General features: G+C 41.3%; 3 protein-coding genes across 11 annotated transcripts in view; 2 read left to right on the forward strand and 1 right to left on the reverse strand.

The window, feature by feature from the left end:
* The window catches only part of BCAP29 (B cell receptor associated protein 29), a 920634-nt gene that overhangs the window by 100002 nt on the left and 797955 nt on the right, over positions 1 to 22677 (forward strand). The window lies entirely within an intron of this gene.
* Positions 1 to 22677, forward strand: part of COG5 (component of oligomeric golgi complex 5) — a 172004-nt gene that overhangs the window by 29953 nt on the left and 119374 nt on the right. The gene's annotated exons all lie outside the window — the stretch shown is intronic.
* On the reverse strand, positions 8666 to 14725 carry GPR22 (G protein-coupled receptor 22). 6 transcript variants are annotated; one of them, XM_083701587.1, is made up of 4 exons: positions 14101 to 14725; positions 12851 to 13107; positions 12069 to 12223; positions 8666 to 10351 (listed from the first exon to the last, which is right to left on the reverse strand). In XM_083701587.1, exon 4 carries the CDS (start codon positions 10324 to 10326, stop codon positions 9025 to 9027), a length of 1302 nt encoding a protein of 433 aa, XP_083557713.1. In that variant the 5' UTR covers positions 10327 to 10351; positions 12069 to 12223; positions 12851 to 13107; positions 14101 to 14725; the 3' UTR covers positions 8666 to 9024. The 6 variants fall into 6 exon arrangements, with proteins under 6 accessions (XP_083557713.1, XP_083557714.1, XP_083557717.1 ...); XM_083701588.1 differs by having other exon boundaries at positions 12069 to 12991; XM_083701591.1 differs by lacking the exon at positions 12069 to 12223 and having other exon boundaries at positions 8666 to 10304.

The following is a 22677-nucleotide window of genomic DNA, read 5'->3' on the forward strand; positions in this document are numbered from 1 at the left end:
CCCCCTAAGACCATTACAATGCCGGTTAACGTTGATCTTTGACTAGCCTTGATAAATCTTCTGGTGCCCTTTGAACAAGCGAGAGCAGTGTCCTCAGACCTCATGAAACTTACCTATTTGAATACAGGACTGTGTCCTGGCACCAGACTTGCAAAGAAGCCCACAATATGTACTAGATCACAAGCGTTATGGCTATCTCCCCTCACACTTGCCCATATCAGTCTAGTGTGCTTAGCTGTAGTGGGGGAGAAGAATGTCCAGCTATTATTACAATTCCCTGCCGGTTCATCTTAAGGTGAATTTGATTTGTTGCAAGGGCTGGGAGGTGTGATTACTAGTGAACCATACATCTTAAAGACACCACAGTCTCCACTGACCTTCATTGTAAGAAAACCGAATCCTGGGTAAGTCCTGGGACTTCTGAAGTCTCTTGCTGCTTCGACATTGGGGTATAAATGCTCTATATCACCCTATGCACTAAGCAGTCAAATGTTATGGTACCATTGATTACAGATGGTTGTTTGTCTGTTTAATTATTGTATTTTTAATGTGTTCTGTATTGTTTTCAAAGGGCCACCATGTTGAGGTGGTTTTTTTTTTTAACCATCTCAAAATTCCGCACATCCAGAAAATCTTTGGGATTCTATTTCTCAAAGACATGCTCAAAAGAATTACTATTACTATTACTATTACTATTACTATTACTGTTACTATTGTTGTTGTTGTTCTTCTTCTTCTTCTTCTTCTTCTTCTTCTTCTTCTTCTTCTTCTTCTTCTTCTTCTTCTTCTTCTTTCTTCACATGTTCCAGGCAGGTTTTATTTACACCTATGTACAACCTGAGCGTAAGATGGAAGGGCTCACAGCATTAACACTCCAATAGATCTTGGTGCCCCCATCAGGTTTATGGCACGTTTCCCAAAGCCATCATTTTTGGTTTCAGCACAGAGAAAGCCCAGCTCCCAGGTCGCCTCATACACAGACTAACCCAGGCTGTTGTTCTATTTGCCAGATGATGGCACCTTCAACCAGGCAAGGAACTGGGGTAATGTCTACCCACTCTTGGAGAGCATCATTGCCCTGTTGTTCCTATGGCAACATTCAAGCTCTTCCCTCAGGCAGGTGGAGGTGCTTAACTGGGCCAGCCCAAAGTGAGCCCAAAGTATGATTTTCCTTAATTGGATTACCAGGATCCCTGGAAGCTAAGAAGCAAATAGAAGTACCCTAAATAGTTTTCCCTGTCCCACTGACACTTTCTGTCAATGATGTTATGGAAAGCTGCAGTTGTCGGATCAAAATACCTGTGCACTTATCAGTGTAGTAAAGCACCAGAAATTCATAGATCCTTTTTAGCCCTTTAAATTTTAGGTAATGGGAGAGAAAGTAGCTTCTGCGTTTTAGTGAATTTGGTTTAATCCAGGACTGTGCCAGTGTAGCATGTTAGTTCATTTCGAGTAAAGTAGAATAGTATTTAAGACCAAAGTCATATCACTCCAGTGTTTGTCCTTCACACAAGCTATTTATGTACAGAATATAATCCATGGTAGAATTTTGAGGGAAGTGCCTCCTGGTGTAATTTTGTATGATATGAACTATCTAATTTTCCCTTTAATGCACAAAAAACCAAGCATTTATAACCATCACTTTAAAAAAAAGAAAGTTGTTGAATAATGGTTCTGTGCTGGAGAGCAACTGGGGCCTGGGGTTGTGTGTGTTTACTAGATTATTTTTTTAGCTTTCATGATTGCTTCAAAATGTGTTTATTAGAATAGGGTTTATTCACTCCTCTGAAGAGCCTGTTTGAAATGGTGGAATGGAATCTTACAGGCTATTGCTCATATGCTGGAATGTCACATCTGAAGATTTTAAATTGCTCTGTGTAAGCAAACATTTTGTCTTTTTAGTGGCTTAACAATATTTAATCATTTGAAATTGCCTTGAATCCAAATGAGATGTATTACCCAAGTGTGTGTGTGTGTGTGTGTGTGTGTGTTGTCTCAAGCGATAGGTGCTAAAGCATATTGTATGAGACATATCTTTGCTAAGATAATTGCAGGAATAGTATTCTTTCAAATCCCTTATTCTCTCTGGGAGAACATATACTCAGCTGACTAACATGAAAGGAAACCTGTTTCTCTGTCACTGTTTTTGAATTCTTCTGTCATTGCAACCCAGATGGCATACAAGATTGGTTTTGGGTTTAGTTTCATCCTTAAACCATTCCAAAACAGTTTCTGATCTGATGGTGCTTCTGTGCTTGACCGCTGGGAAGTCCATTTTCACACCAGAGAGTGTCAAAGGATTTGAAAGAAGCATCATTATAAATGTTCCCTAAGGTATGGATGCCTGTGTTTAACGACACATAGCAGCTGAATAGCTCTGTAGGGAATAGTCAAGGTGGTGTTTGAGTCAGAATGCTTTTGTTATATTTGAAGATCTGTGCAGGGTGATTTTAGCTTGTTGGCAAAATATATTGATCCTGGATAGTCACATCTTTTAAAAATTGATCTGCCCCACTTCTGTAAGGCAATCTTTGCGTGAGTCTCGAGGAGATAATCAATAGCTACCCTGAGCACTATTTTTAATGTGCTTAAACTCAGAGGTATAGACCTAAATGGACAGGGAGCATCTTTCTGTAAGCCAGCCTTGCAGGTGAACCCAAGCAAGGAAACTAAGCAAGCTGGCAGAAGAGGGGTAGAGCAGGTTGTGTCTCCTCTGCCAGCCTGCTTACTTGCCTGCATGGAAGTTGCAGTTGGTTCTGGCTACCAGGCAAGTTGTTAAATGCAAGACAAACTCTCGATGTAAGAAACCCACCTTGTGTTTGGAGGACGACAGGTTTGCGATCTCCATAGATTCTGCTGTGAAGGCTGATGAATCTATAGTGGACAGATCTTCTGAAGAGCATTCCTCTGAAGTTGGTGGCTCTCTGCATAGTTCGTAACCTTGACTGTGAAGGGTACAAAGTGGTACAAGGATGCTCCAGAAGTTTGTGAGGCTTGTTCAGGTGGCAAACTATGGTTTTCCAAAACCCAGGAATTTGCTAGTCAAGTGAATTTGGTGGTGGGGAGTGTGCAAGCACCGAGCTCATTCCAGAAATGCCAAACTGGTTTGGTGTTGCAGCTGAAGCAACCTGCCCTTTGGGACACTGTGTTTGGATGATCCTAATTCTGTTTAATAAGCTGAGACATGAACAAGTCTTTTGGTTACTCATGTAGCTCTTGGGAACAAACTGAGAAATTAAGAAGTCTTCAGTTAAATACAGTTTCCTATTTTGTTCGGATAGGGAAACTACTTCCTGATCTTCTACTTATTACAGTGGTACCTCTGGTTGCAAATGGGATCCATTCCGGAGGCCTGTTCACAACATGAGCAGAACGCAACCTGCGTCTGTGCACGCGCGGGTTGCGATTCGCCACTTCTGCGCATGCGCGTGACGCCATTTTGTGCGTCTGCGCATGCGCAAGTGGAGAAACCCGGAAGTAATCCTTTCTGGTACTTCTGGGTCGCCGCAGGACTTATCCTGAAAGAACGTAATATGAAGCGGACGTAACATGAGGTATGACTGTATTTTGCTCCCATTGTGAAGAAAGGAGCTGCCTACAAGAGGAAGACACTTGTTCATATATTTAGCTGATTAGATAAAATATGATCAGCTGAACAGTCTTATGCAACTCACAATTTGCCTTGTGCAACACACTACCTTGGAGTAAATCCTACTGAACTCAATGCAATTTACTTATTAGTAGGCATGCTGTACCTAGGCTAACATTGTTACAGCAGGCGCTTGGAACAACCCAATGCAACTCTTTGGTAGTAAAATATGGCACTATTATTGGCTGTACACTTATCGAGTTAAAACCATCTGTCAGAGGAGGACAGGAAATTTGAATTAAAGATGGTAGTCAGATAACTAAAGAGCAATCAACTATTTTCCTTCATCTGACTGATAAGAGGAACAAGGACGTGCTATCTGATATGACCATTGTTCCCTTTAACCATGAGCGATTGCTGCATTGTTGAGGCAAAAGCAGTGCTGGCGAAAAATGATATTGCAAACACAACACATTTATCAAACATTTAAGGAGGCTGTCCACCTAAAAATCTAGTACATACAATCTAATGTCAGATCCGGTAGCTGCCTCTTTTTAGGTGTCTGTTTCAGATTATAACCCTTGTACAGTCATACCTTGGTTTGCGAACGCCTTGCAAGTTGAACGTTTTGGCTCCTGGAAGTGAGTGTTCCGGTTTGCTAATGTTCTTTGGAACCTGAACACCTGACACGGCTTCTGCAGGAGCTTCCTGCAGCCAATCGGAAGTCAGGCTTTGGTTTCCAAATGTTTTGGAAGTTGAACAGACTTCTGGAATGGATACTGTTTGACTTCAAGGTACGACTGTACAACATTTAATTTCCTTCCACCGTAGAGATGGGAAGGGCTGTTTCAGAAAGATGTTGCTTTGCCACCAGATACATGATGATAGAATCACATGCAAGATCCAAACAGTTGCTTATAGGAAGCCTAGTCTTGTTGAGTTGGTATCGTTGGCTTAGACCGTAAGAGGAATTAATGCAGGCGAGTTATTGAAAGTATATATCCTGTCTCCCTTTGCAGTTCCCTGTTCACCCTCAGAAGCCTCTCTTGAAGGTCTGGGACCTCCCTGAACATTGTAGGCTGGGACAGGACTGACCTTTCCTAGCCCCTCCAAGCCCAGCCCAGAGGATTGGGGGGGGGGTTGTAGGTGGCTGTGGGGGAAGAGAAGGTAGTTCCGTTTCTTTGTTGTAAAATAAAAAAAAATACAACATACAGTATACAGTGGCAGTGAATGAACCCGTCACCAGAAAGGTATATTCTCCAGGAAGACCTGTTTAGTTATCTGATACTTGGTATGTACAGTACTGGCTAATTGTGATATAGTCCTTACCAAAACCTGCTCCGGTTCCCTATTGTCAGTACATCTAATTACACATATTGCTTCTTGACTAAATTATTGGAAAGGGGTGCTAGCGAATTCTGTGAATTCTGTCCGTCGCTTTTAAAAGCTAATTTACACTTGCTTGTGTTACAAATCTGTGCCTGTCATTGTAAGGTGGGTATTATCTCTTGTGTGAGAAGTCATAGAATCGTAAGTTGACAGTAGCCGTACCTCTGTCTCCCTTAAAGACAAGACAGGGGTTAGATTTAAAGTGATTGAGAATATTTTGCATTGATGTGGAGCCTTGCTTTCTAGATAACTGAGAACTGGTGCTGTCTTCCTTCTGTCAGATGAAAGATTTAGAGTTGCTCCAAAGAAGGTTATGACGAATGCTTGATGAATGCTGAGCCATTGTTATTACTTTAATCTGTTTTGTTTGCCAGTTCTCCCTAATCTTCCTGGGGTTATAGGAGCTACCATTATGGTTGATAAGTTTTAGTTAGCATCAGCATTTAGTTAGTTTAGTTTAGGTTTTTGTAACACTTGAGACTCTGATACATGGATTCCTCCCACTTCTACCATCACGTTGTCTTTAATGCTAGCTTGCCTGCCAAATATTCTTAATAATAATTTCTGCTGCAATTGCTCAGTAACTGTATTGTCTTTTAAAAGACCTGCCTTTTGCTGCATAAGTAATTTTTATGCAGGGCTTTTAAAGGCCGTCTTGCGCGACTAACTTGTGGCCAAAGTGAATGCATCTTGCCAGCCATGCATGATGGCCCATCGCAGATTGACAGTTTGTAGGTAGGCAGCAAAAACAGATAGTTAAACCACTTGCTAAGCCGCAGGATGTGGCCAGTGGGTTGTGTTAGGCTTGGCAAGCTACAGCTTATGCGTGTGTGCTTTGCGTGGTGCCACCTGTTGTTCAGAACTCTTGGAACTTAGGCTTAATATTTATTCAATACACTTATGCAGTGTTTGTGTTTTGCGGGTCTCCAGATACACCACAACAACAAAGAGTAGCAACATCTTACAAAGAGATAGCTTGGTCATCTTTCTGTGTTGAAAACCTTGGGTGGATTCAGAGCAGATCCGCAGCATACATTGGAAGCACACCCAAAACACATTGAAAGCGCATAACTTAGAATCATAGAACTGTAGAGTTGGAAGGGACCACGAGGGTCATCTAGTCCAACCCGCCTGCAATGTGGGAATTCATCCAACATGGGATTCGAACCCACAACCCTGAGATCAAGAGTCTCATACTCTATCTACTGAGCCATGAATGAAATTGCTTCCGCCAAAGAATCCAGGGAAATGTCGTTGGTTAAGGCTGCTGGGAATTGTAGCTCTGAGGAGGAAACTACAGTTCCCAAGATTCCTTGGGGCACGTTGTGTGCTTTAAATGTGCATTGGCTGTGCTTTATATGAATGGGGTAGATCTTCCCTCGGGCGACTTCTTAAAAGCTGGCATTTGTGAAGGCTGTAATTCCATGTACATATTGACCACCTTGTTAAGTCCAGTATCCCCAACTTTCTGAAGCTGCTCGGGCAGCCAGAGAAGCAGAACATAGCTGAAGCTGGGCTTAAGCATTGGGTCAGAGGCTACATCACACTCCTTCCCTTGTTTACAGGGGCCAAGCAAGGAACCTTTAAGAAGACACTGCCTCTAAATGTGCCAGAACGGTGGTGAAACCATTCCACAGCATCCCCATTGAAAGTGACTGTGTGTAGGTGTTTGCAGTATGCATCTCAGTATCTTGGTTTTGCAATATACCGTATTTTTCAGTGTATAAGACTAGGGCCCCCCCTAAAAATAATGTCAGAAATTAGGGGGCGTCTTATACACGGATAGTGCCGAGGGTGGACTGGCGATTGGTTGTTGCCCCTAAAAAAGGGGGCATCTTATACATGGGGGCGTCTTATAGACAAAAAAATACGGTATGTCACATCTACTACGCTGCCTTTGATAAGACTTTTAAGACCTCTTGACCGATCTGTACCTTTTGGGTGTCCTTTGAAAACCCGTGGCAAAGGGGGGGGGTAGCTTAATTTAAAGTGCTCATTGAAATTCCATCTCTTCCCCCGTTTCACAAAGTATTACGTTGGCTGGTGCTAGGCTTTATAGTCTCTTGGTGAGATCAGAGCAGTGCCAGGTCAGGACAGATTTGTTGACAACTTGGGTCTACGTCAGGACTTCTGATGCAACAGACCTAACACCAGGTTGCTGATTCATTTGCAAGATTATCCTAAGGCCACTCTAGAATCAGTGCACAAAGATCATTGGAATGAAATGGGCAGTGGGTTGGATTTTTTCCTTCCAATGTCCACATGAAGGCTGCCCAAGTCATTTTTCAAATTGGTTAAGCAGAGAAAACTGTCTTATCTGGAAATGCCTGGAGTCCTTACACCATCACTTGTTCAGTTTCACTCCTGCTGCCCAGGGGAAAGTATCCTAGATTGGTCACCCAATCATCTTGAGGAAGAAATATAAGAAACCCCTCTTTTAAAAAAGGCTGTGTTCACCTCTCTCCCAAAAACATTGCTGAGCCTGATCAGAAGTTGGTCTTTATTAGCTCTGAAGGGACAAGGATCCAAATTACTGTACCCCAAGTACAGTGTCGGGTTCTACACCTCGCAGGTGGTCTAAGCCAGGGTTTTCCGGAGTCACATCTCTAGCTGTTTTGGGACTGCAGTACCCCTCACCCCTGACCACTGGTCCTGCTAGCTAGGGATAGTGGGAGACCCAACAGCTGGAGACCCAAGTTTGGGAAACCCTGGCCTAAGCAGCGATGACAGCTGGATGCGCCCAGTGTTGATCAGTGAGTTAACTGGCCGAAATGTAGCAATATCACATCTGGTTTAAGATTAAGGGACCACTGCAAGTTTACCATTTCAAATGTCTATTCTGCGCAGTACTTTAAGAGTTAGAGTTAACTAGCGGTAGTAAGAACAGAATGATAAAGGATCCGTGGGGGTTCCTATGCAATTCCTTTCTTTTCAGGCTGAGTGGGGGAGAGTTGGAATCATGCAGCTAGCTATGATTCTGATAGCCTTCCAAATTGCAATTACCCTGTTAGTTATTGGACAAGGTGCAGTGCTAGTTTGAGTGGTAGGAAAACGCAATATCCTGCCTTCCTTGAGGGCAGATATCTGGATCCTACAAATCAAATGAAGTAATGCTGCACTGCAAATTTAATGTCTGGATGGGCTCATAATAACACTTGTGTTGCTGCCCTGTGATGCATTTGTGGAAAGTTACTGTTGGAGATTTGGCATTTTGATTGCAACGCTACACTTAGTAGAAAGTGCTGGAAGGAAGAAAATATTGTTTTAAAATCAGAATAGCATAATTAGGGCTGGTTTATGTGGCTAGTAAACATGGGAAGAACATTCCTCATTTCATCCATTTTACTTCACACTGAAGTGCATTATCATATAACCATTTCTGTAACAGATTAACATTATGTTATGAGAGAGGTTGTCTATTTTTGCTGTGAAAACTGGTTGTAAGAGCAGGTTGTTTCGGCTTTAAAGAAACTTAAAATTTAATAATTCCTTAGATTAGGTCAGAGATGTGGTGTGTGATGAACATGTGTGGGATGCATTTTACACATAATTATAATTTCTGGCTCTGGTAAAAAAAAGTTTGGTATTCATTAATATAGTTTGATATATCAGAAGAGAGACACCTGGAAAGATTTAAAAACCTTAATGTCACGCAAGTTATGTCAAGCCAATAAACTCTTGGTGGCAGAAAGCTTAAAAACAAAGCTTTATATATTTACAGCAACTCAAATATATATATATGTTTAAAAGTGTACACCTTTTAAGGCTAATTTTTATATAAAATATTTACGTAGATGTATATTAGAGGACAGCATATTGACAAAATATTTCCATGGTATTACTCTTAACAAACTGCCATGCAACACACACCTTGACTAATGAAGAAATAGAATATACAGGCCTTATCTATTTAGCACATGTCAAACATTTACAGTCTACCCAATTCTATCGTCCATTTTTTTTTTTTAAAAGATCCTTATTTTGGCAGTATTTACTTCAGCTTCTTCTTAACATTTCCTATTAAATGATTCAGTGAATACTGAAATCTAATCTGTGACAACCTGAGGTACTAAGCATTTTTGTCTTACTTCATGGTCTTCAAAAGTAATTGTCTTGTTCCTCTTAGGCTCTATCCACGAGTTGTGTATAACAGCATTATTTGGAATGGGGTCAGCTTCCACTATTGAAACAACACGCTTTTTCATTTTGCTTTTCAGAACTTTCTGAAATTTCTGCCTGGTGAATGCGTATAGTAGAGGGTGGAAAATGGTAGTTCCGTATGCCATGACTAGAAAACATAACCTCAGTTTTACCAAAAGGTCACTTGGGCCCAAACATAAAATGGTCGTGTTTAAAACTGTAATTGGCGTCCAGCAGAGAAGAAAAGTTGAAATGATCAACAGTGACATCCTGAAGACTCTCTTCTGTCTTTCCCGTCTTTCGCGATGTCTCTTTACAGCCCTCCGTAGGGCAATTATAACAGAAACGGAAGTCCTCACGCCGAAGACGACGTTTCTCCCTCCACTGCTTTGGGAGACTTCAGTAGTTTCGTGTTGTGTGGACAAAGAAATGGTTTTTTTCTTCCTTGCTTTTTTCTTTTGTGCCGTGGAGAATCTTGTGCCTATTCGGATATTGAGTGCCTGGAGGATTTTGCTGTACGTAATTAACATTACTATAACGGTGAAAAAAAATATAGGAATCTGCACTAAAAGGTGGTAGTACATTCCCAGCTCTGTGTAGTATTCATTTGTGCTGACGCACAGGAGCGTCTTGTTTTCCCAAGTATTGGCACTTTGAAGACTGAAGAAATTCACTTCGATGAATGGAATTAAGAAGGCGAAGAAAGAGACAACCCATATCGATGTCATGAGCGTCACAGCCCTTCCCATGGTCAAGATCCGATTTGCAGGCTTCACAGAGATATCGTATCGGTCCAAAGTGATAGCAAAGACGTTGATTGCGGTGGAAACACTTGCGAAGGAGACACAAGCCTCGTGGAAGCAGCAGATCAGTGCTGTGTTGCTCTCCAGAGAAAGCAGAAGAATAACTATAGTTAGAGGAATACATCCCACACAAATTATTACATCAAGGACGTGCAGGTTCATTGTAATAATGTTACTGACCGAGTTGATTAAGTTGGATTTCATGCAGTAAAGTACCAAGACAGTGAGGTTGCTGCCAAGTCCCAATACAATTTCTAGCATCAGAAATCCAGTGAGAGAAACTTGAAAGCTTAATGGATAAGACAGTGGTTGGTACATATTTGTGTCGATGTCGTCAATGGCATCTCGAACTGTAATGTTGGATTCAGACTGCATGTTGACTTCTAGAATGGAAGAGAAACACATTCTTTGGTTGGAAGTTTGTTTTGCCCTGAAAGATGAGAGAGAACATATAAAGCTGTTTGGTTTTTGGATGCTCGTCATAATTTCACACGTCTACAGAAAAGCAGGTTTTGGTTTTTATTAGCTTTTAATTAACACACAGTGACTTTGGAATTGTACTTAGCTTGCAGGAATTGAAGGCAGTAAAAAAAAAGAATTTTTTTCTAACAAGGCTGTAACATTTGCAATGCAAACTGCATGCATAGCTTTGACCTTTGTACTTGTTGGAAACTAAGCCATATTATTTTAGATGAAGCTTTTGTGGGGAAAGGGAGGTGGCTATATTTCAAAGAAACATGCATTTTGCATTTCTTCCTCCGGATGATAACTCCACCCTGCAACATTTCTTTAGATTACAGTCATGTTATTGGTATGGTGTATTTCCTTGGAAGTGTCTTGTATCGAGTGATTGTTTTTGATGTATCAATACGTGTAAAATGTTGTGGGTGCATATAAATTGATGGTGAATGTTTGTACATATGCGCAAAGATTTGCAAATGTATGTAGTCTCTTGCACTGGTTTCATAAACTATTGATACATATTTTTTTATTTGCCCAGCATGTTCCATGCAAGGAAATTCAAGCTGCTAGCAGAGAGAGTGGCTTCATAGTGTTGAGTTGTTGAGCTGCATGAAGCAGGAGAATTTAATCACAACATCTTTGTCATCTTGTTAGACAAGAATACATATTTTGTCGTGGTGGGGTTACGTAGGCAGGCTTAAGTGGGTGGTGCATTTGTGTGTGTTTTCTGCACAAAATACTGTAAAAGTCGTCTTCCATCCATTTACGGTTTACTGAAATAGCATTAATTGTAGCAATATGACTTCTGCTATGACCACACCCTGGGTAGTTTATGATTCCAGTGTCACATATTTAATAATAATACTTTTAGATGCTTGCTAATTGACTGCTTCTGAAAGGTGAACCACTTTCTGTGCCTTAGGCCTTCTGGCAGTGCTATTTACTCAAATGTAAGTCCCATTGTAGTCACTGGGGCTTACTCCTAGGTAAACCTGCATAGACTTGCTGCGCAAGATATTTCAGCAAAAACCTATTTGTCTTGGTTGTTTCATATCCGTGTTTGCACCCTTGTAAAATAAACATTTTAGAAATAAAATGACAGTTATTAATCCTTTCACTCGGAAATTTCAATAATAGGTTGGGGTTTTGGTTAATTATTAGCTGGCATATTTATTGAAGAAGGGCAATGATTTTTATACTATAAGAGTTTTGGTTAGGAAATAAAGCAGAAAACTCTTTAAAAAATACTAGCTGTTACTCTATCACCAGATGCAAGTTTTGGATGACTTAGATGGCAATTTCTTCTGTTTATGAGGTCTTAGCCATAGGGCCATGTTTACAGCTATTCTAAATGTATTGTAAATTATATACCCTTTGCAGTGGTTAACAAAAAACTCAGAAAGATTAGAGGTAGTTAAGCACACTGTATAACCTAGCCTGTTTTACTAGGCTAAGCTGCAGGAACATGCAAACTGAAATCTTACAAAAATGGAAAAATTCCCCATGTGCCAACTTTTAGACAGACAGATTAAACATTAGGTCTTTGTCGCACCAGTCAGTTAGATAGATGTTCAGTTAAATAAAAGCAGAGATGTCAAGATGGGAAGGTAATTAAAATGAAACGCATACCCAGAGCTGTGCTCTTTTCTTCTGCAAATGTTGGGTGCATGCAACATATGACCTACCTGTTTTCTGTTGCCTCAGGGGCCTTTCAGCTCACTATAGCAGCTTCTCATAAATTCATACATGGTGTCACTGACAGATTTTGACATGCGTTTTCACCTGGCAACAGAAAGATGGCTGCGATCTGTTTCCAGCCTTGCAGAATATTTTAGTTTTTCTTTTTGTTTTCAGCACATCAGCAGCAGATGGAAAAAAAAAAGCACAATTGAACAAAAAGGCTTAATTATAGGTTCCTACAGACCAGAGCCTGGTATATATGAGTTGTCTCTCCCTTTTAAAAGCCACTGGTGGACAGCAACTCTTTTGTGAGTGATTCATAATTTCTAGCCTCTTCTCCATTGTTTGGCACCACTTTTTAATTTCATTTCTAAAAATGTAAGCTGCAGAATAGAAATTAACACTGGACTTCAAAAATGCCCTTTTGTTAGAGTTGTACAATGGCTTGTGTGGTACTTTTGTTCGTTAGTGTGGAGTCCCGGGTTTGCCACAAAAATTGCTGTGTGTTGCATTAATCCAGTTCCTGTGTGCTCATTTGCAGCTACTATAACTCGGGTCATAAACTACATCAGCTGGTTAGGATAGTTCCCTTAAACTTTAGTCACTGTACTAAGTGCTACAAATGGTGTTTTATTGTTGTATATGACATACTTGGAGCCAAATTTTAGCATGCTGGTATTTATATAGATATTCCTTCAGGGAAAATTTGTGTTACTGTTTCTTCATTCATCAGCCAAATCCACAATTCTGGTTTTATGTTATAAATCCATTTGCAAGAGATGCTCACCATTTTGCTTCAGCAATAAGCCACTGAATTAATCTTCTCTCCTTGAGTATTTGAGCAGGTGCCTTTGTTAGTCCTCTGTGTCCATATATGCATCACACACCATTCGAGGGGGAATGTAGATCCATAACTTTCTTGTAAATCCTTGGGTTTAAAAACATATATTATAATAAGCAAATCCCGATAGCTGTTGTGAAGGTCTGCGGGCGACTGTGTTTTTCTTGTTGTCGGTAATAAAACCGAATCAGATTATATGCTCCCTTGAAAAGGAAGATGAAACATGATAAAAGCAGAGATTCTATAATAATTTAAATACAATTATGACTGACTACATGCTTCTAGTATCATCTGACTGCACACCATGAAAGATGGCTTCTGTCAGACAGTGTGAAATTGTTTTCTGTAGGAGTATATAACATTAACAAAATTATTTAAGTACTTCCGAATATGGTTGTTCTCTTCTGTTCTTCCCTATCCTGAAATACCTTTCCATTTGGATCCATCTAGACTGGATATATTTTAAGATTACGTTAAAGCCAAGGATACAGTAGTAGTTAGGGGAGGAATGTTTCTACAATTAAAAAAAAAAACAGTAATTCATAAGTACTGTGGAATGCAGCTTTAACAATAGACTAGTTTACATACTAATGTATTGGCTTCATGTGACCATCTAAAAGTCTCCACTGCGTCTTAGGAATTATAAGTAGCATTTTGATTTCCTTACTTTGTGTAAGCTTATTTGCATTACGCTTCTTCAGACATACCTTCAGTAGCAAAGCATTTAGCAGAAACACACACACATGCACACACACACAATTTCCCCATAGGCAACCTGGGATTAGTCATATAACCCATCCCCCACAAAAAAAGCATTTATGATCCTTTATGGGATATTTGAATTTGTTAGTGACATATGTGGCTGCCTAATATATATTTTTTAAATGGCCTTGACAGAAGAAAGCATTTTAACTGCATTACGAACTATTTAGCAGCCGAAACCTAAGCTGTGCCATCGCTTAAGAGGTACAGACACTGTAATCTTCCAGATCGCATGAATTTACAGGCAAAACACTGTTTAAGGATTTCATCCTTTTAAATGGAAGAAAGCATATTTGAATGCTGTGCATACTCAAAAATAAAAGCAGGAAGCCAAATCAGAATTTTAAGCTGAACCTGTCATCTCTTTCCCCTTCACAAACATTGTTTCTTAGCTACTGCTGAGGCTCTGTGTTGTAAAAAGGAATGTGCCTTACCTCTATTGAGGATGCAATAAATTCCCGAAGCTGGTGGAACAGTTCCAGTTTGGAGGGATTCATAGTTTGTTTGTTTTTGGGTTGTTGTTGTTTTTTCACTTGTTAGCAGAGTACAGGGGGAAGAGGGTGAAAAGCATCTCTCCGAAAAAGGACCTTAATGAAAATTTGCGCTTGTGCTGTGCCATTGTTTCCGCGCTGTTTGTTCACATGCACACAGCATGCAGTGCTGCTTTCAGAGCCTGCTGCAGTCTCCCGCTTCCCACCGTAGAATCAATAAGCATCTGAAAATGCATAATGAAAGTAATTTAACATACTGAAGGCTTCTTGTCTCCAGAGGCAGCGCAGGCTCAGCCGTTCGGAAGAGGAGCAGCTTTGGCTGCTTAGGAAAGCGTGTTCCGGGCAGCCTGAGCAGAATGACAGCCTACCTTGTCGCTTCTCTTCACTGCAGAGAGATGCAGTGCATTCACTAATTTTGATTGGTCAGTGATGTTCGGCTTAAACTGTGCTTCATGCATATGGGAGTGAATTTTCTTTTTCTCTTTTTAGAGGAAGCTTCTGTTTAAAGGGCTATTTTTTAAAGTGATGCCTTGAATATATTAAAGAATAATAGTTTTAGTATCCCCATTTTGCATAGTGTGTGGTGCAGAATAGTGGATGTGCTACATGAGACCACACAAGTAGGGGAAAGCAGGTATATATCATATTGCATATTTTATATTTAGGCGAATGTGTTGTTTGCACATGCTGTTCCTGTAGGGTCTGCTTTACATCTACCTCTCTGGTGCAAATCCATTCTCTTCAGTTAATGGCACTAAATCTTAGCCAATATTGTATATTTATGGGAAGTAGGAACTGAAAAAAGTAGAGTTTGGCATGGAATCACTTGGGGTATTTAGGATATTAGTAGGAAAAATGAATTTCATTTAGTTTTGATTTTATATAGTCTGTCAACTGTGGTTTCCAGAAGTTCTGGCATATTGCAGTTTGATAGATTTCACTGAGAAATGTATTGAATGTGAAAGCTGTGAATATTACTTCTCTTTCAGTGGAGGACACTGAATATCGTTCTTATGCACGATTCTGTTAAACTCTATTTTCTTTCGTACATCTTTCTTATCTGTCTTACAGCTTCATGTTCATTTAACTTAATATTTAATCTTTGCTCAATTATGAGTAGGAACTTGAGTAGTGGTAGCTATATGATGAGCAATTAAATCAGAGAGTCAGGATGTTCTGTTAGGACCATCTTGAATGAGTCAGGATGTGCTATTAAATCTAGAATGTGGATAAGACACACCTGGAAAATGCCTTTTATTAGGTTTAAGAATAGATTAGTCTAAAATTATGTTCTGTTAGTGGGTATGTAGATGTGGGTTGCAATTCATTGCAGGCATTAAAAAAACCCAGGGACCTGTTATCTGTTAATGGTTGGCTTGGTTCCTTAGGTGTAGGTACTGCAACTGGAAGAACTGCAGAGGCACAGGAATGCTTTCTTTGGATCACAGCTGTAAACTGCTGGAAAAACCGAAAAATGCACATTGTAAGGAGGCTAGTTTTTAAATTTTTAAAAATAAATACACTGTAAAGAGAACAGGGGTTGCTAATGGAAGATGTCTATACATACTACAATGTATGTATAATGGAAGATGTCTTTACATACTACAGTGGTAGTTTTCTTTCAAATGGCCATCAAAGTTGGAAAACTAGTAGTCAGCCAAAACATGTCACTGCCACATCTCTTGTCCCACCCCCAGCTACGATTGGGACATACGGCACAAATGGAGTAGGATAAGTGGCCATCCCAGATTTTGGCTTCCTGTCAAAGCTTTTGCCAGTATGTTGTTGTACTTGGTCGCCGGAGCAGACCTCTTGCTGCTTCTGAGAACCTCCAAAGCCTAGTATGATTGCAAGGATGAGTCCCTTCCCCTTATAAATAGGAAGCCTCCTAGGAGTCTTGTGAATTAAGATCTTTAGACATTGGCAATAGTGCATCTTGGCAGGTTTACCCAGTAAGTTACACTTGCAGAGGTCTTGAAAGTGGGGGTGTTATTCATGGTACATGCACTATCAACATAAACACAATTAACATTTCAGCGGGGACTGGCTCAGCAACAATGCATATCTATTAACACCAATGGGGATAACTTAGTAACAATGTACGTACATTTCTAATGTTTGAGGGGATTAGCTAAATAATTCTCACCACAATTAAATCACACACACAAAACATACACGCATTCACTAACACCGAATAGGGCCTTTTCATGATGGCACTCCAATTGTGGAACTTCCTTCTCATGAAGGTGCAGTTGTCTTCCATATTCAGAAGTTTCCAGCTTTCACTCAAAATACATCTTTTGCCCAAGCATTTGGGGAGTGAGTTTGCTGGTTGTGTTTCTGCCGCCTCTGAATCTCTGGTGATGTTTTCGTTTGCTGTACTGTAAGTTGCGGTAATCAATTTTAATTCCGATGTGGGTTGAGTTTTTGTATTGTTCTTTGGGATGAAGGACCATCTAAAAGTCTAATTAAATTAAGAAATTTATTTAAACTAACTAAAAGATATAAATTCTGTGGTTTATTGCATAGGATTCTTGAATATATATAACTCTTACATTGCCTTGTTACAATATTTGTGCCTTTTGAGTTTTCCACCTGTGGCCCTTGACTTCACCTGCCAGTTTTGCCTCAAATGTTATCTATGAAGGTGTTCTGATTATACCCGTACCTCATATTTATATCAGCAAGCAAAATACTTGAGATAATACAATAAATAATTTCAGTCTTCCTCTACCTAGTCTGTGTCTCTTGTGATTTATCCACCTGATAGTTCAAAGACGGGAAAACAAATTGTCTTATGAATTTGCTATTCCCTTCATTTTCTTTCTGACCACCATCAGCATGTATTTCACTGTATTTGCCAGGAGATTTTTCTTTTTTGCTGGAAGTATTTTGTCTAGATTTCTACATTTGACAGGGGTAGTTCTATGGCTTAAAACAATTAAGAAATTGTCCATAATCTCATCCCTTTTCCCTTTATCGCTTTTAATTTAACAGATATCACTTTGTTTTAATTGTTGGATATAGCGGGATATGTGGTTATATGGACTAGAAACTAAGTTCATTATATTATTTTCATAATATTCTTGTTACTGTTTGCAGAGATCATCATTTGTATTAAGATAAATCTCTCCAACATTAGATGGGTGATGGGAGATCATTTTTGGTTATGGTCTCTTAACCAGCTTGTTCATGAAAGGTACCATATTTTTCGCGCTATAAGATGCACCAGACCACAAGACGCACCTAGTTTTTGTAGGCGGAAAACAAGAAAAAAAAAATTCTGAATCTCAGAAGCCAGAACAGCAAGAGGGATCGCTGCACAGTGAAAGCAGCGATCCCTCTTGCTGTTCTGGCTTCTGGGATAGATGTGCAGACTGCATTCGCTCCGTAAGACGCACACACATTTCCCCTTACTTTTTAGGAGGGAAAGAGTGAGTCTTATAGAGCAAAAAATACGGTAATCGGAAACCTCCCCACAAATTTTGTTTCATCTCTGGCTAAAATGGAGCTAGTCACAGCAGTGGTGGACTTTGGGCTTTAAAATTTCAGCAGCATTCTGTGCGAAGCCAAAATTCAGTGCCCCCCCCCGCACCTCTTGACTCCCCTTGTTCCATCTTTGTTGTGGTGCCCCCTTGAGGCGCCCTCTCGGCTCAGCACCCTGTGCAGTTGAACCTGTCACGTTCCCCTAAATCTGCCTCTGGTCACAGCTAGTCATCTTTCAAATACAGTTGCCCATTGAGTGAGGGTTTTGTATTTGGTCAGTGTAGGCCATGGGTAGGCAAACTAAGGCCCAGGGGCCAGATCCAGCCCAATCGCCTTCTAAATCCGGCCTGCGGATGGTCGGGGAATCAGCGTGTTTTTACATGAGTAGAATGTGCCCTTTTATTTAAAATGCACCTCTGGGTTATTTGTGGGCCATAGGAATTCATTCATTATTATTTTTTCAAAATATAGGCAGGCCCCCCACAAGGTCTGAGGGACAGTGGACCAGCTCCCTGCTGAAAAAGTTTGCTGATCCCTGGTGTAGGCATTACATTGAACTATGGTAGTGTAGTGGACGCTTGGGTTGCGAACGTGATGTGTGCGGGAAGCATGTTTGCAACCCACAGCGCCGCGTCTGCACATGTGCGGGTTGCGATTCGGCGCTTGGGCGCTTGTGCAAGGTGTGATTTAGTGCTTCTGCGCATGTGCAAGTGCCAGAACCCAGAAATAACCCGTTCCAGTACTTCTGGGTTCGGCACGGTGCGCAGCCCGAAATCGCACAACCTTAAATGTCTGTAACCCAAGGTATGACTGTAAATAGGTATATCACTACAGTGGTATCTTGGTTTAACGGTTAAGAATGATTTGGATTACAAACTCCACAAAACCAGAAATAGTGTCTTGGTTTGAGAACTTTACCTTGGTCTGAGAATGGAATCCGAACGGTGGAAGGTCACCGGCGGCGGGAGGCCTCATTAGCGAAAGCGCGCCTTGGTTTAAGAACAGTTTTGGTTTAAGAACGGACTTCCAGAATGGATTAAGTTCGTAAAATGAGGTACCACTGTATATTAACATAAAAATAATCCAACAGGCAGAGCATGAGAACAGCAGTCATCCCCAACAACTGGAATTCATAGCAGGCTACCCCCTGTACTGGGAGGCTCCAGGTAGCCATCTTTACTAATAGCCAATGATTTTCCTCTATGGTTTTGTCTAATCCTCTTTTAAAGCGCCCTTTTCAAAGAAATCTAAGATAAGACCACCACCACATCATACAGGGGTAAATTGCATAAAGTATATTCTTGGTGAAGTAGTATCTCATTTTGTGTGTTCTAACTCTACTACCAAAACATTTAAGAAAATTACAGTGAGTTCTACTGTTATAACAGAGACATTTCTGTCTTTTTACTTCCATAAATTTCCGTGCTATTCATAATTTTCAAAACCTGTGTCATCTCCCACTTCCACTACCTTTTCTAAGCTGAACAGCCCCCCAAAGTTTAGTATGGAAGGTGTTCCAGACCCTTGATCATTTTGTTTCCTTTTCTAGCCCTGCAGTATCCTTTTTGAGATAAGTGACCAGAATTTTACAATATTCCAAGTATAGCTACACCACAGGTTTGGTTTTTTAAGAGCAGTAGGTCACTAGCAGTAATGTTTTCAACCCCAATTTCTCCCTAGTGTAGAATTTGCCTTCTTAAAACTGCTCCTGCACATTGAATTGCAGTTTCGCCATGATTCCTAGGGTTGCTTGGCATCTGAATTGGTAGCAACTAACTGTCTGTGTAGATATGTGTAATGGTTAAAGGGGTTGCTCGTGCGTAAGTTGCCGCCACTCCTGGCTAGGTTACCTGGTTAAACCCTTTCTGTCTGGACAGCCCTTCACTTCGTGGATGTTTCAGTCGCTGGCAGAATCCGTCAGTGGGCGTTTCTTGAACTTCTTCCAGCAAAGAAGTTCTTTGACGCCAAGTCTCCGCCTACTCTCCCTGCGAGGAAGTCTTCTGCGCAGGGTGGGTGTGGGCAGCGGAGGTCCCGTGCTCTTCCCCGCTGGTCTCCGGCGAGGAGTCCTGGAGCCCCCTCACTGATTCCCCCATCTGCCCCCCTTCACCCCTGGTGTTACGCTGATTTCCTTCCCCAGCAGATGGGCTGCCTCTCTCCCTGCTGGGCCCCTCTCCAGCATCGCTTTGGAGCCTTGCCTCCTCCTCTAGCTCCGATGGCAGTTCCCTGACAATATGTAATATATGAGAAGTTGATTTTTAGAGTCTGGGTTGGCACATAGTCTAGGATAAAAACCCTTTTTTGTGATTTTACGCTGTGAACCACCCTGAGATCTACAGGTATAAGGCAGTGTACAAATTTAATTAATAATAATAATAATTTCTATACCCATATACAAACACACACATATTAGTGCTTCTCCTCTTGACTCTGTAATCATTTTCTGGTTCAAAGTGGAGATTTTGTGGTAGGAGGGCAACTTAGCCAGGAATTTTTATGTTATTGAGTAAATCATTCAATAAAGATGAGCTCAATTGTTATGCTGGAAAAGCTGGTGGGGGTAGGGTGGGAAACCACAAGAATCACATGCATTTCAACAAGTTTCTTCCTCTTGTCAAATTGTCGCAGTTCTCCTGTTTTGCTGGTGCTTGACATACTTTATGAATTATACTGATTTTTTCAGTGTAAATTGTAGGTGGATTATATGACGATGAGGTGATGTAAAGTGTTCTTGAGCATTGTTCTTGAAATAATCCTCCTCCCTGAGTAAATTTGTGGCCTCTCATGCAACACATAAACATTTTAGATGCATGCTATTTTACATATAATAGCCACTAGGCTATTAATATGCATATATTTGTAGAGAGGAGGGTTTAGTCCATGTTCCCTGTACAGTCTTATATTGAATGTTGTTCTGCTATTATTGATCACTACTGTTCTAGAAAACAGGACTCATGCAACATTGTGCTTGGGCCTTCTAGTAAACAATGTTCTCTGTGCAGAGTGCTTTTGACCTTGTGTTAAGGACTCTACAGACTCTCCCAGCAACTGTAATCTAATTAGTGTGGGTTTTCGATTAATGGTTATGAAACCAATTGGAGTGTTGGGTGGGTGCTTCAGAAATCTAAATCTAAATAAAATCAGAGCTGAAATAGTCTATTACCATGTGGTTACATGAATAGGATCCTTCACCTTACATATCAGGAAGCTGGGTGGCTGTAGTTTTGCATATTAACCACAATCTTAAACCTCTCAAACTTTAGGTGGATTGGGGACACGGTGGTACGAAACATTTGTGTTTAGTACATGTTAAGCATGGCTATTCGTGCTGTATAAAACTGGCGCTGGCTCTAACATTCTTACCCACGTGTCAGTTTTCAGAGCTCAAAAAAGTAATGATCACTTTCATTACAATATTCCCAAGTAATGTGCATTTGGGAATATGGTGCATTTGCAACACACACACACATTTTATTGGTTAAAATTCAGTGATAGGTGCTTGCAAGGGCTTTCCCAGAGGCAGTGGCAGAAGAGGTTGTTGTTGTTTAGTCGTTTAGTCGTGTCCAACTCTTCGTGACCCCATGGACCAGAGCACGCCAGGCACTCCTGTCTTCCACTGCCTCCCGCAGTTTGGTCAAACTCATGCTGGTAGCTTCGAGAACACTGTCCAACCATCTCGTCCTCTGTCATCCCCTTCTCCTTGTGCCCTCCATCTTTCCCAACACCAGAGTCTTTTCCAGGGAGTCTTCTCATCTCATGAGGTGGCCAAAGTATCAGAGCCTCAGCTTCAGGATTTGTCCTTCCAGTGCGCACTCAGGGCTGATTTCCTTAAGAATGGATAGGTTTGGTCTTCTTGCAGCCCATGGGACTCTCAAGAGTCTCCTCCAGCACCATAATTCAAAAGCATCAATTCTTTGGCGACCAGCCTTCTTGATGGTTCAGCTCTCACTTCCATACATTACTACTGGGAAAACCATAGCTTTAACTATATGGACCTTGTTGGCAAGGTGATGTCTCTGCATTTTAAGATGCTGTCTAGGTTTGTCATTGTGTCATTGTTTTTCTCCCAAGAAGCAATGACAAACCTAGACAGCGTCTTAAAAAGCATCTTAAGAATTGGGCTCATGATACTATTTCGGGGAAAAAATAACTCCCGCACCCACCACCCACCCCTTCCTACGCCACTGGTAGCTAGGTGAGGCAGGGGACACTGGGTGCCACACCGTGGGGACTGCAGCGTGCCTGAGCCGCACGTCTCTCCTGAGGGGGGGGGGGCGGCGGGCTGCCTACAAGCTCCACGCTGCTTTTTTGAGCAGTGCAGGGCTTTCTTCTGCCCACCGCCTCAGCCACCCTACATCTGAGGGAGAGGCTGCAGAGATGCTCCAAGCAGCATGCCCTGCCTTGGCTCGCCCCGTTCCCCGCTGCAGGACGCGTGGGCCGCACTGGGCACCCAAGCGGCTAGCTACGCCACTGGAAGCAGCTAAGGAAGAAGAAAGTGGAAAGAGCCTGACAGAGAGAGCTGCAGGCAAAGAAAAAGCTGGAATGAATATGGAATTGAGCCTCAGCTTGTCACCCTTCTTCTTTCCTCCTCCTTTCCACAGCGGAGGGAGCCTTCCTCTTTCTGGCTCCACCACTTCCCACTCGTCTTGCAACATAGGGAGGTCCTCTGCGTGGGGCTTCCCCTGCTTTTAGCAGGCAGCTTTGGGCTATGCATGGTTTTGCATAGGCGCACTGCCTCTGGAATGTGGCCCTCATATGAGATGCCATCGCACTGCATGTCATTTGGTTTCTTCTAGGAATGAAAGTATTTTGATAGAAACCTAGAGTTTCTCCACTGAAAAACGTCACACCAGTCCTTCAAGTCAACACAAAGCATGCAAAACATTCTGCGAATGTTTCTTTTTTGATCACATGTGATGGCTGCTTTCAATCATGATAAGAACATCTTCATATTTGAACCTTTTGTGCCAAGTGGTCATATTTGGTGGACCCTTGTATTGGCTACTGTCATACTAAAATAATATCGAGCCACAAGCC

Source organism: Podarcis gaigeae, assembly GCF_964106915.1.
Source record: "Podarcis gaigeae genome assembly, chromosome: 10".
In the NCBI taxonomy this organism is placed as follows: Eukaryota; Metazoa; Chordata; class Lepidosauria; order Squamata; family Lacertidae; genus Podarcis; species Podarcis gaigeae.